Source organism: Lygodium microphyllum, chromosome 10 (assembly GCF_053477565.2).
Source record: "Lygodium microphyllum isolate KBCC chromosome 10, Lygodium_microphyllum_v1.1.10, whole genome shotgun sequence".
In the NCBI taxonomy this organism is placed as follows: Eukaryota; Viridiplantae; Streptophyta; class Polypodiopsida; order Schizaeales; family Lygodiaceae; genus Lygodium; species Lygodium microphyllum.
Genome location: NC_141144.1, coordinates 113790492 through 113804545, shown reverse-complemented (window position 1 = coordinate 113804545; position 14054 = coordinate 113790492). Strand labels below are relative to the sequence as shown.

General features: G+C 44.1%; 1 protein-coding gene across 2 annotated transcripts in view; it reads left to right on the top strand.

Moving 5' to 3' along the window:
- The window catches only part of CPFTSY (signal recognition particle receptor protein, chloroplast (FTSY)), a 97218-nt gene that overhangs the window by 47293 nt on the left and 35871 nt on the right, over nt 1-14054 (top strand). For both annotated transcript variants that reach the window (XR_015692196.1, XM_087686779.1), the window contains exons 6-10: nt 9513-9633; nt 9749-9817; nt 11681-11763; nt 11846-11914; nt 12121-12183. Coding sequence is in view for 1 of the 2 variants with exons in the window: in XM_087686779.1 (XP_087542905.1) it covers nt 9513-9633; nt 9749-9817; nt 11681-11763; nt 11846-11914; nt 12121-12183 (405 nt within the window). In the remaining variant the exon portion in view is untranslated. The remainder of the gene's footprint in view (nt 1-9512; nt 9634-9748; nt 9818-11680; nt 11764-11845; nt 11915-12120; nt 12184-14054) is intronic.

Sequence of the window (14054 nt, the reverse complement as noted above, 5' to 3'; positions counted from 1 at the left end):
TCCGTAGGGTTGTATTTCAGGAAGAAATACCTTTTGGACATCAAAATGTGCCTGTTTTACAACAGCAAATACCTGCTGTAAATGAACCTACAAATGCAAAAAATAATACTAGAAATGATCAGCCAGCCATTGCCCATAATGATGAGCCACTGGATGCATAGTTACACCTGTACCACGTACGAAAGGTTTCATACTATACCATACTTTAGGTACCGTACCTTACGTATTAGTACCATAAGGTACCAACTTGATGGATACATCTTTTCCATTCGAATTGCACTTTGGGACGAACTAAATGCTCCTTATATTAATATGATTCTCCCATGAGATTAGGTTATTTGAGATTTAAATAATTTCTCTCAACCTTCTCTCTCTCAAGCCTACACTTTCTCTTATTTGTATGATCATGCATGTATGATGTATCCACTCCCATCTATGTAGTTATAAGTTGTAGGTAGCAGTAGCGCAAGTTGCGCATGTAGTATTAGGTTTTGGCATGTTACCCTCAAGTACTCATCTTATATACTCTAATAGCATTGCTATTTAGACTTGAAATATCTATTCTATTATCTTTAGTCCAAAATAATCAAGTTATTTTTTAATTGTAGTAATATTGTACCGTACCTTATAAAATCTTAATGTACCATTTAGTACAGTATTTTATTGTACCGTACCGGATCATACATTTCGTACCTGGCAACTATGACTGGATGTGCAGGAACAACCAGGACAACAAGCTGTTAATGCTGATTTGCAGGTTGAAATGCCAAGACAACAAGTTTAACATGGAAATTTGCACACTCAACAGCTAGCAAACAATGATCATTGGGTTAGAAGATCATCTAGGGCCACTAGACAATCTGATAGATTCGTTCCTGGTGCAAACAATGTGGCTGATTATGTCATGTTGATAGACTGTGGTGAACCATCTTGCTTCAAGGAAGCAATGGATAGACAGGACAACAAGAAATGGGTTGTGAGAGATAGACTCTCTTGAGAAAAATGACACTTGGGACTTGGTGCAGTTGCCTAAAGGGCAGAAAACCCTTCCATGCAAAAATGGGTTTACAAGATGAAGGTCACTTCTGGTTCCTCGTCAAAGTACAAAGCAAGATTGGTTGCGAAGGGGTAAAAGCGGGAACATGGAGTTGACTTTGATGAGATCTTCTCTCCTGTAGTCAAGATGACTACATTGAGAACCATTTTGGGCTTGGTTGCAGCTGAAGATATGGAGCTCATACAAATGGATGTAAAGACTGCATTCTTACATGGTGATATGCATGAAGACATATATATGTAGTAGCCTGAAGGGTTTGTGGCAAAAGGGAAAGAGAAGATGGTATGTAAACTCAAAAGGAGTTTGTATGGGCTAAAACAAGCACCAAGAGAATGGTATCATAAGTTTGATACATTTTTGTAGTCTCAAGGTTTTCATAGAAGTCAAGTGGATCATTGCTTGTACACCAAAAAGGCAGCAGATGGTAGCCTGATTATCTTTGTTCTATATGTTGATGACATGTTGATTGCTAGTAGGGATACTCATGCCTTGGACTCACTGAAGCAAAGTCTTCATGAAAGCTTTGACATGATCCTAGTGATGCAAATCACATTCTTGGCATGCGAATTCTCAGAGATAGGTCAAAAGGATTACTCTATCTATCTCAGCAGGAGTATATCTCCAAGGTTTTGCAGTGTTTCAATATGGAGGGGGGGAAAACAATTGGGTTCCATTGCCTCCATATGTGAAACTCAGTGCAGAGAACAGCCCTACATCTGATGATGAGAAGGCTGAACTGGCCAAGATACCATATGCTTCAAGTGTTGGCAATTTAATGTATGCTATGGTTGCTACACGCCCTGACATTGCCTTTGCAGTGGGAGTGATAAGCAGATACATGGCAAATCCTGGTAAAAAGCATTGGGAAGCAGTGAAAGGTACTATGAGATACCTCAAAGGCACAAAGGATTTGTGCATCTGCTTTGGGAAGCAAAAGGCATTTGTTGTTGGCTTTACGAATGCAGACAACTGCAGAAAGTCCACTTTTGGGTATGTGTTTACCTTCACAGGAGGAGCAGTCTCTTGGATCTTCAGGCTACAAAAGTGTGTTGCATTGTCTACTACAGAGGCAGAGTATGTGGTTGCCACCGAGGCATGCAAGGAGGCTTTATGGCTTTCACGTTTGGTGGGAGAGCTTGACATTACAGAGTTCCCTGTTCTCCATTGTGATAGTTAGAGTGCTATCATACTAGCACGGAATCCCTCCTTTCATGCAAAGATGAAGCACATATAGGTGAAGTATCACTTCATTAGAGATGTGTCAGAGTGCAGCGGTACGGAAGCGTAGGACTGAGAGAGAGAGAACGCAGAGAGAAAAGGGAGAGAAAGAGACAGTGTACAATGAAGATCTGCTGTATAAAGAATGCTGAATACAAAGATATACACGGGCGCAGTGCGCTGGACTGCGTATCTCCACCTCGACGATGCGACCTGCTGTCCACCTCGAAGTCTGCTGCAGTCTGCACTGTCTGCTGTCTGAAATCTGTGAACAGAGACAGAAATCTGCACGGCACCGGTCTGTAATCTGCGACAGAGAAGAATGGACAGACTGCTGGAAACGTCGGCAATATATAGCCGAAAAACTGCCTGAAATGGGGCGCCAGAAATAGGGCGCAGCCTGGAGTAAGTCGGCTGCAGGCAGTCGGACTGCCACGTGGCAGTCCGACTGCACAGTCCGACTGTGCAGCAGCCTGCTGGTCCGACTGTGCAGGCATGCCTGCCCAATGTAGGACGAGTTTGGGGGCACCCAAGCTCCTCCAACAATCTCCGAAGCGACACAACCTCGCATGTGGTGGAAGACGCGGCCCGATACTCCGCCTCAGTAGACGAAAGGGCTACCGTGGGCTGCTTCTTGCTACTCCATGAAATAACACCTGCACCCAAAGTAAAGCAGTAACCTGTTGTAGACCGCCTGTGGTCCACGTCACCGGCCCAATCCGAGTCGCTCCAACCTGCAAGTACAAGATCTGACCCATTTGTCCCTGCGGGGTAATGAATCCCCAAATCAGACGTCCCCCTCAGATACCGAAGTATCCTCTGAGCAGCCTGCCAATGCACCGTCTTAGGTTCACTCATGAACCCTGCCAAGAGCCCAACAGCAAAACGTAGATCAACCCTGGTGTTGAGAAGCCAAATCAAAGACCCTATCAACTGTCGATAGCGGGAAGCATCCGCCAAAGGAGAAGCTGAGTGGGAAGTGGCCTTCCAGTTCGGATCCATAGGAGTAGAGAGGGCCCGACAATCTTCCATCTCAAAAGACACCAAGAGCTCCTGTACATATCTCTGTTGGGAGAGAAAAATCCCCCTCTGAGACTGATAAATCTCATGTCCTAAAAAGAAATGGAGTAGCCCCAAATCCGTCATCTCGAACGTCCGATGTAAAGCTGACTTTGTCTCCTGGACCTGCTGTGCATTATCACCTGTGACAATCAAATCATCAACATATAATACAAACAACACACAACCATCCTCGGAAGTGTGAACATACAACTGCGGATCGGCCTTGGACCGCCGATATCCCAACTGAGTCTGGAGGAACGAATCAATCTTCTCGTTCCCAGCTCGCGGGGCTTGCTTGAGACCATACAGGACCTTCTTCAACCTGTAGACTTTCCCATCTGAAGAACCAAAGCCAGGAGGTTGCTCAACGTAGATCTCCTCCTTCAGATCACCATTCAGGAAGGCCGACTTCACATCCAGCTGATAAACAGGCCATCTCCTATGGCCAGCCAAAGCAAGAACAGCTCTAATGGTTGCTATACGAGCTGTAGGGGCAAAGGTGTCATGACAGTCAATCCCTGGGCGTTGGGCAAAATCCTTAGCAACAAGGCGAGCCTTGTGCTTATCCAAAGTACCATCACTGAGATATTTGGTCTTGAAGACCCACTTGACTCCAATCACCTTCTTCTTCGGGGGGCGTGGCACAAGTGACCAAGTGCCATTCCTCTCAATAGCCTCCAACTCAGCTTCCATAGCTTTCTTCCATGGGGCGGACTGTAAAGCCTCCTTCACGGAGGTGGGCTCTCAATCCTGCATAACACGGGGCATCAAACAATAATTGGAGCAAACAAGCTCCGAAGAATGCGCTTGGTGCCTCCGTGACCGCCGCGGACCATCCTGCGGTCCCCACTCCTCAGGAACCCCCTCGATCCCTGAATCACGGAGTGTGTCACGGGCCCAGCGAGGAGGAGGCCGAACCTCCCCTCGTCGTTCTCCATCAGTAGAAGACTCTGGAATGTCCACCGGTGGTAACTCCGCAGAAGGATCCGGTGGAACAGTAGACTCTGTGTCAGAAACAGAATCATAATCAAACGGCACAGGCTCCAGTGGAACTGTAGAAGGAGCTAAACTCTCCCCTGGATCTCCAAGAACGGGGTGCTCCTCACCCGTTGAAGAAGCCGGAACCTCCACAAACCGCACATCACGGCTAGTATATACATCCCGCTTGACGGGATCATACAGTCGGTAGCCTTGGGACTGGGAGCTGTAGCCAACAAATACCTGTTTTCGGGAAGCCGCTTCAAATTTGTCACGGTGAGCCTTGGGAATGTGAACATAGGCATCACACCCAAAGACCCGAAAGTAAGAAACATCTGGCTTCGTCCCAAAATAAGCCTCAAATGGAGTCATCCCTTCCACGGCCGAAGTAGGGGATCAATTAAGGATGTGGACTGCAGTAGCCACAGCCTCGGCCCACAGAACCTGAGGGGTCTGTCGGTGCTCCATCATGGTGCGCGCCATCTCGATCACACTGCGGTTCTTCCGTTCTAGAATACCATTTTCTTGAGGAGTATTGGTATTGGCAAACTCCTGGTGAATTCCTCTATCTGCACAAAACCGAGCAAATTCATTAGACACAAATTCACCTCCCTTGTCGGATCGCAAGGTCTTCAACTTTCGGCCTGATCGGTTCTCCTCAAAGAGAAGCCAATCCTTGAAGTGCGAGAAAGCTTCTGACTTTAGTGCCAAAAAGTAGGCCCATGTCATCCTGCTGTAGTCATCCACGATCAGCATGAAGTACGAGCTTCCACGCAGGGACTCATTTCTCATAGGGCCACATAGATCCGTAGATACTAGCTCCATCGGTGAAGTAGACCGCCGCGAAGCTGTGTGGGGAATGGCATCCCTATGCTGCTTCCCCCGTATGCAGGAGACACATGGCTGCTGGCTCACCACTATATCCGGCAACCCTCGAACAAGCTGTCCACGTGACGCCCTCCGAAGATAGTCATAGTTCAGGTGACCAAACCGAGCATGCCATAATTCAGACTGTGACTGTGAGGTAAGAAGAAGAGTAGAGAGGGCAGTGGAAGACTTCAGTTTGTAAATGCCGTTCTCCTCATATCCAGATGATAGAACCTTCCTCGATTCACGATCAAGGACTCGCACAGTAGAACTGTCAAACTCCACCAAAAGACCAAGGGAGCAAATCTTATGAACTGAAAGGAGATGGTACCCTAATCCTGGTACATGCAAAACCTCTGAGGTATGGGTGCCACCTCGTCCATCCGGAATAAGCTGCATCTTACCCCGACCTGCAATAGAAACTGAAGAGCTGTCTCCAATGAGAACTTGCCCACGCGAAGGTCGCAGTTGGGCAATACCATCTGATAAAGGAGTCATGTGCCGTGAGGTACCACTGTCAACAATCCACTCTCGAGCTTGGGGAGCCGTCATCGCAGCATCAGAAGCATTCGGTGAAGCGTCCTCAATGACAACTAGATGTAGAAATGCAGCTGATGAGGGTGCAGCCACCGCTCCAGAATCCTTTGTTTCCTTCTTCTTGGTGTCCTTCGAGTCTTTGTCAGGGCAATCCTTCTTCCAATGGCCAGTCTTTCCACAAATATGACATGTGGAGTCTTTGTCCTTGTCCTTCTCCTTGTCCTTCTTGGACTTGTTATCCCCCTTCTTCTTCTTTTGGTCCTTCCCCTTCTTCTGAGAGGCTTGACCTGTCAACGCCTCCGTCTTGGAAGCATTCTGTCCCTTTAACTGTTCCTCTTGGTCCAAGACCATAGGAACCAACTCTTCCCACCGAAGAGTAGACTCTCGCCCCGAAGCAATAAGGGCAGAGTAAAATGTACCGAATCGTGGCGGCAACTGGGACAATAGTGTGATCGCCATGTCTTCGGAGGAAATCGGCTTCCCCGCATTCTGAACTTGCATCTGTAGCTGCCTTAGCTTGTTAATGTGTTCCCTTAGCGAAGAAGACTTATTGACGGACAAAGTCCGCATCTGGACCTCCAAAGAAACCCTCTTCATTAGGGTCATCCGATTGTACATTTGATCAAGCTCCAGCTATATCTCACGAGCCACCGTCAAGTGCTCGATGTGAGCGATCACGGCTGTAGTGCATGATAGAAAGAGAAAGGATCGAATCCTGGCATTCAGTTTGTCCCAATGAGACTGGGCCCTGGCCAACTCCGCACGAGCATCGGAAGAGAGTTTGGACTCATCTCTTACCGAAGGCCGGTCAATATCTTCCTGTACCAACTCCGCCAAATCATAGGACTCAAGAATGGCCAACATCATAATGCGCCAAATGCGGTAGTTGTCGCCGTCGAGCTTCTGATCTGTAGGAAGAGCCGGTAAGACAGGCACCTTCCGGTCCATAATCGCCTGGAACTCCAAGTCCATCTCTGTAGACATCTTCACCTGCAATGCCTTCTCAAACGCAAAAGCAGCCCCCTCTGACTGAGTAAACTCAGCCTGCTAAGGCTCTTCCGCGTCCCGAAGCTTCTTCACCCGCCGGAGGCGATGAAAAAGCAAAACCTGCACTTTCAGGTTGAAAACTCAAACTTTCTCCGCGTCAAACAGCAGTAAACAGCAGCAAATCCACCACCTGTACTCCTTTCCTGTGTGCCCACACTCGTTTCAGCCTTGTTCCAAGGCGCAGCCCTCCTGTCTGCCCTTAATCGCAAAAAACGCAAATTTGTGTCGCGATGGAAACTCCTCTTCAGGTTGATTCTGCGCTCAGTCAGCCCTCAAACACTGCTCTGATACCATGTCAGAGTGCAGCGGTGCGGAAGCGTAGGACTGAGAGAGAGAGAACGCAGAGAGAAAAGGGAGAGAAAGAGACAGTGTACAATGAAGATCTGCTGTATAAAGAATGCTGAATACAAAGATATACATGGGCGCAGTGCGCTGGACTGCGTATCTCCACCTCGACGATGCGACCTGCTGTCCACCTCGAAGTCTGCTGCAGTCTGCACTGTCTGCTGTCTGAAATCTGTGAACAGAGACATAAATCTGCACGGCACCGGTCTGTAATCTGCGACAGAGAAGAATGGACAGACTGCTGGAAACGTTGGCAATATATTGCCGAAAAACTGCCTGAAATGGGGCGCCAGAAATAGGGCGCAGCTTGGAGTAAGTCGGCTGCAGGCAGTCGGACTGCCACGTGGCAGTCCGACTGCACAGTCCGACTGTGCAGCAGCCTGCTGGTCCGACTGTGCAGGCCTGCGTGCCCACCAAACAGGCTATGATCTCTAACAAGATGTACTTGACAGTAGGAGCATTGAGCTTGTCAAAGTGTATACATATGATAATCTTGCAGATCTTCTCATGAAGGGTCTTCCAGCAGAGCAGTTTTCTCATTGCCGACAGATGATGGGAGTTGGATAGGTATATGTATTTCAGCTTTGTATATACCTAGACTTTGTTGATTCTTTTCTCCTCTTAAGGCACATTGCCTTTAGGTGGGGGGTTGTTGGGAATAAAGGGCCATCGTGCCTTTTATATGTGCACGGGTGTGAAAACACCCATAGCATATTTGTACTTTTATATATATCTATCTAAAACCTAAAGAGGTACACACAACAAATTGTACCCAAGAACATTGTGCATCTCTATCTCTGACTCTCACTCACTACTCTTGCTCACGTTTTGCTCTCTACCTGACATTTTCATTGCGGGACATTGCATTGCCACTGCGCATCGCTCACTTCACTTCCGTCGCTGCACCCACTTCTGACAGAAGCTAGCTAGAGAACGAATTAGTTGCTGAAAATTGCAGCCAATCTTTTGGTGGTCTGGCAGAAGCTAGCTGGAGAATGAATTAGTTGTATCTGTAAATTACAGCCAATCTTTTGGTGATCTGGCTGTGCCAGCATTGACATGGTGTCTTGAACATCCTGCATAGATTCTATTATGTAACTTGAGATGACAATAAATGTCATGCAAGAAGTTATTTCCTTCTCTATGTATCAGGAGCTGGGAGGGGCTAGGCAAACACATTTCTAAGCTTTGATGATGGCTTCAACAAGGCGTCTAGGTCTTCAAGATCTACAAGACGTTGGGCTCCCACATACCTTTCCAATTAGGGATGCTTTTACAAGAGAAGCTCCTTCCAAGCCTCTACTCTCATCAAAGTCCTCAAATAATTAGTTTTCACAACAACACTGCTTTGAGGAACTGGACCCAATGTCTGTTCGCCTCCACTCTCTCCATGGGGGGGGTATGATCACTGACCAAGCTACTTTGCCTCAATCTTTGCCTAACAAGATGGAGTTCTTGGTAAGGGGCTCTACTTGGCCTTTGCATGGTGTAGAGAAGTCCCAGCAAGAACTGATATATGGTGGCTACGACACTTGGTTGACTACCACTACTCTTGTCTGTCAAGCAGAGCATCAGGATGCTTGAGTGTAACAGCTAGAATCCAAAAGCTCTAATGTCCTTGATATCGCCAGACATTAGATATCGCCAAAGGTGTTCTATGTGACTGCTTGGCAGTTGGATGTGGAAAAACTTTAGAGTAAAGACAATAAAGAGTCAGAAAATCCATGATTGGGTCTGCTCTCAGTTTTCAATCCAAATAATAACAATATACTATTTAGATGTAATTATTACTGCAAAGGTTCATAATTTAGACCTCTGTATCAGTTCAAATTATCACATTGTACTCTTCTGAGAGAAAGAACGAATTATTATACAATATGGCATTAATTTTTAAATGGAAGTAAGTATAAAGGTCGATCGTTGATGATTACTTTCGTCCTTGCTCAAGTTATAGAGCTCAATTATTTACAAAGAATTACAGTCTCACTTGGGTTCTTGGCACTTTTCCTCAAGAATTCATGTGCCAATCAGGCCAGTGCTCATTGTACCTCCACAGGTTACATAATGTCTGACATTCTAGGTGAATACTGACAGTGGTCACTTATATGTAAAACTGTGCCTCTTCAAGTACCACCTCAGTATGGAGGAGTCACTTTGACAAAACAATAAAGGTTGCTATGTTCACATGTACTCGAGGAGAGAAGCAACTGTTTATGACATCATGAATACAAGCCAGTCATATATTATATATTGAGCAAAGATACAAGGTAAATTATCCAATTTATGTGTAGATAGCTGCATCTCATGCCTGAAATATGCACTGAGTAGATGTAGAGTCTACATATAAGACTCTAAGAGTCATGCTCTAATGAGTTATACTTGGATCCTGCTCTTTGGATAGGTATTGATGGCAGCAGGTGACACATTTAGAGCTGCAGCTAGTGAACAACTTGAGGTTTGGGCTGAAAGGACTGGTTCAGATATTGTTGTAGCAGATAAGGATAAAGCCAGAACTATCCCAGGTATATGACATCCACAATTTTCTCTCTTTTGGTTGATTTGATGTTTTTGTCTTTTTGATCAGCTGTAATAGTGCAAAACAATAATGCAGCTTCCATAATTTCTGGGTTGAGACAGTTATTCTATCAGCAGTACAGAAAGGAGTAGCCGAGGGCTATGACATTGTACTCTGTGATACATCAGGACGTAAGTAATGGACTTTTGAAAGATTCTTGTCAACATCATTTTATGTTAGTTTTGAAAAGATTAGCTGACACTTTTGCCATACACACACAACTCTTGTATTTTGTGTCTGTTCATTTCTTTAGTCCGTTATTGTTCACATTTAACATATTACCTTTTTGCTACTGCAAGTATGCTTGGTCATGGTTGCGATACAATTCATATCTTTACTCTTTGAGTTAAATGGGCAACATCAAGCACCATCAATCTTATTGCAAGCCTCACGAATGTATTTGTGCATTGGGCTTGATTTCAATTAATCAATGTAACTTTTGCATATGATGGCCTGGTGTTATGAGACTTGGGTTCATAATCTGGAGGTTCTGGTTTCAGTCTTACTGTGTCCATCACTTTTTTGGACACCTATGTTCACATGGTGTGTTAATGAAGGTCCAGGTTCTTGCCACTCAAACACTAGGTTAGTTCTCTTCTTGGAAGGATACATCGAGGAGAGTCCTAGTGTGATCAAGCTCCAGGATTCATTCCACTTGTGAGCTATCCAATCTACATATAAGAACAATGACAATATGGTTCTTGCCCACTCTATTTGCTACTGTTTGGAGGGAGGGCCCTTTCCTTGTGGGCATTCTGGTGTGTCATCTCAGCAAAAACCCTTTCCAGCGGTGTTTAGGAAGTGCAAGCAAACTTTGTTATCCAAATATAAACTGAACTTTGCTAAACCTAACCCAACTACGCACAAATAACATAGATACCATATTTCTGCCGCTGGAAACACTTGGTTGGTTGTGGATATCATTTCATGCATTATGTGTACCTACCAATAGCAAACAAGTAGGCACCATTAATGCTTAGAAAAGCCCCAAGATTTCTATTTAGTGATTGTTAAGTTTCTAAGAAGCAATCTAGGCATCCTTGTTGAGGAAATGCATCAACTGGGACTCAGAAACGTCTCCATGATGATTGACCAAAAAGCAAATATTTTGAAGTGATTTTGTTCTCCTCTTTTTGTTTATTGAACTCATATTTTGTGTGTAAGAACGTACTTGGAGGTGAGGAAAATTTCATACTAAATATCAGATAGTAAATAATCACAAAGCTGCTTTTCCATTGTACAAGTGATACAGAGGATAGAGACTGGTTGCCGCATGTATGATAATCCAGTCTATAACTTCAGTACCATGTAGCAGTAGATTATAGCAATTTCAAGGACTTAACAAAGATATAATAAGTCTGCCTGTGCAGGCACTTGAAGAGCAATAATTGCATGTCTGCACACTCAAAATTATGGATATGAACTTAAGTATGGTTTCTTTGCAAAGATGTAAGTGTGATGAGGGGGGAAGGGAAGCTGGCCTTGAAAATATAAACTACATGGTGCAAAGATAATCTTTGCCTTCTAATCTCCTTTGTGTTGCATTAATTGCCTTCTTCAAAAAGTGTGCTGGTGGGGATCTCTTGTTGATTTTCAATGTTCACAACATTTGGTAATGTAAAGTGCAATGCCTTGACTGCAGGAGCCTTTTTGTGGATTGTTTTAGTGCCTTGAAAAGTAAAGTTCATGGTATAAAGATATTTTGCCTTGCATTTCTTTTTAATCTTCTTTGTCTTGCATTAGTTGTCCTCTTCAGTTTTCCTTTGGAAGAGTGAGTGTGCAGCGAGAAATTATTTGTTGGGTTCTCCATGTTCATAACATTATCTAATGTAAAGTGCAGACTGTTGAAGCCTTTTTGTGGATTGTTTTATGTGGTGTTCTTGTTTAAAAGTTCGCTTGTGTACACATGCAAACTCATCACATAAGTGCACATGGGTTGTTCAAAGGTATTTGTACAGCATACTATTTGGCATTCACGTAACTGTATCCTGCAGGTTTACATACCAATTACAATTTAATGGAGGAGCTACGTGCATGCAAACGAGCAGTATCAAAGGCTTTGTCTGGTGCGCCTCATGTGAGTAATGTGTGTACATCGTGAGAACAAAGTCTATTTGTTGACTTCCTTGATAGTAACCAAACCCCTAACCTGGTTGTAGGAGATACTGTTGGTGCTTGATGGAACAACTGGACTTAACATGCTTCCTCAAGCTAGACAATTCAATGAGGTAAATCATGTAGACCCATTTCTTTGTGTTGTGCTGATAGAATGCACTTTCAAAAATGAATAATTGCCAATGGCGGAGGAACATCTATATTGTCAACTGGTCCAACATGATGAGCTTGAAAGTTGGAGTTTTCAAGTCCATTTACATAGAGGTTACTTTTCAACACATTGCACGTAATGTTGGCCTAATGAAGTTTATGCCGTCAGGTTGTAGGAGTTACGGGCTTTGTCTTGACGAAGCTTGATGGCACTGCAAGAGGTGGCTGTGTGGTATGTTTTTTGATAGCAATTGCAAAAGAACTTCTTCCATATTGTAGTGTGTATAGTTTTAATTTGCCATCAGTTACTATGCATTAAAAACAAATCAAAAGAAAAAATGGAATGCAAAAAATTATCGTAAGGAAGCAAAATTACCAGCACAGAGTGAATCACTATCAAGTGAGGAGCATAAGCACTAAAAGTTTACAAGTTCAATTCTTGTACTCTGTTATTTTTTCTATTTATTGTTGTCAGGAAGGCAACTTCCATAATCAAACCCACTTCAGGGCAACCAAGAGTTACTTGGATACATCAACATCCTTCTTGTTTAGGTGGGAAAGCAATTGAAGTGTAACAATCACAATCTATGACCATTGACTACTACTGCAACCAAATTACTGAGGATATGTCCTAGCAACCCTGCATAGCAGCCAGCCAGTGCCAAGATGATGCTCATAAGGTCAACCAGAGAATTAGTTAGCTAGTTAGATAAGTAGGTACTGCCCAAGAGTAAACAATTTGGTTGACTTTAATATGTTGGGTATGAAAAGTGAATTAAGGCGTTTCCTACATTTCAGAAAAGTTCAGACATTTCTAACATTTCCTACCCATAGGAAATGCATTTCTTGGCAACAATGACAAAGAAGATGGATCGCTAGTTGTTTCGAATGCAGCATGTCCTCCTCAAGTGGAGAGGTGACCAGCCTCACCAACTGATCTTGATCGATGTGCAGGATTGTAGCGGGAATATTTGATACGCATAAATTCATTGAACTCTGCTTCCTTCATAAGCCCTACATTTGGCCAAGAAGTTAAAGAAGAAGATGATGCATCGTCAATCTTGTTGAGCCTGTAACGTCTTCTCAAGGTCTCGAGTGATGGAGAAACTAGAGAAGGCATCATAGCTTCAAAAGAGGAAATAGTCAAATACATTATGAATTGGTTAGTGTCCCTTGTGTATCTCACACAAACCAAGCCTCCACAATAGCTGCAGGATATTGTTTAGAAGAGCACTAGCTTTGGTACCATGTGAAGATATGCTAGGGTCTGCACGAATGTATGAACTCAACTAAAACACAATAACTCAAACAAAAATGCAAAAACACAAATAGACAATAAAGAGGCTCAGATGCAAATGAATGAATGCTGTAAATGAATGTGTGTACAAGATGCTCAAATGTAGAGCTGTACAAAAGCGGATGACTCTCGTGGGGGCAGGCTGAGGGAGTAGTTAGAAAGTGACACCCGTTGGAGACAAATCTTGAGGGCTGTAACTACCAGTGAGAGCTGGGATGGGGTGATGAAGACCTCCAAGAAGAGGGTGGCAGAAAAAGAGGCTAATTCGAATCAAAGCACAGCAGTACCTGCCCCAAATCTGATCAGGGCAGCAGGTGGGAGGGCCAAACCAGGGGCTGCAACAGTCGTGAAGTCTGTCCAGGTCGATGGAGAGGTGCAGCAGCTTGTCACTTGGCAGCTGGAGGTGAAAACAAAAGCTGAACAGTAGGCAGGAATGGTGCAACAACTGACATGAGTAGTCAGACTGAAAACACTGGAGAAGGCATTGCAGTAGTCAGTGGAGGGCTGATGTCATGAGGACATTAACTTTTAACTTAATAGTGCTCTTTTGATACTTAAAGTTGGGATACTTAGGTTGTGCACATGAGGTGTAAATGTGAGACCAAGTTAAATTCAGATCTTAGTCAACAACATTGAATTTCCCCTTGGAAATGACTTTTGGTGCAGAAATGACTTTTGGTGCTATGGGGTTAGAGATTTAAGTGATTTAATGTCCTAGACTAAGGTTTGTCGAAAGTTTCAACACTTTCAAGTTCAAAGAGGTCAAGATTTAAAATTGAGGTTGGGCAAGCTTTAATATTATTTTG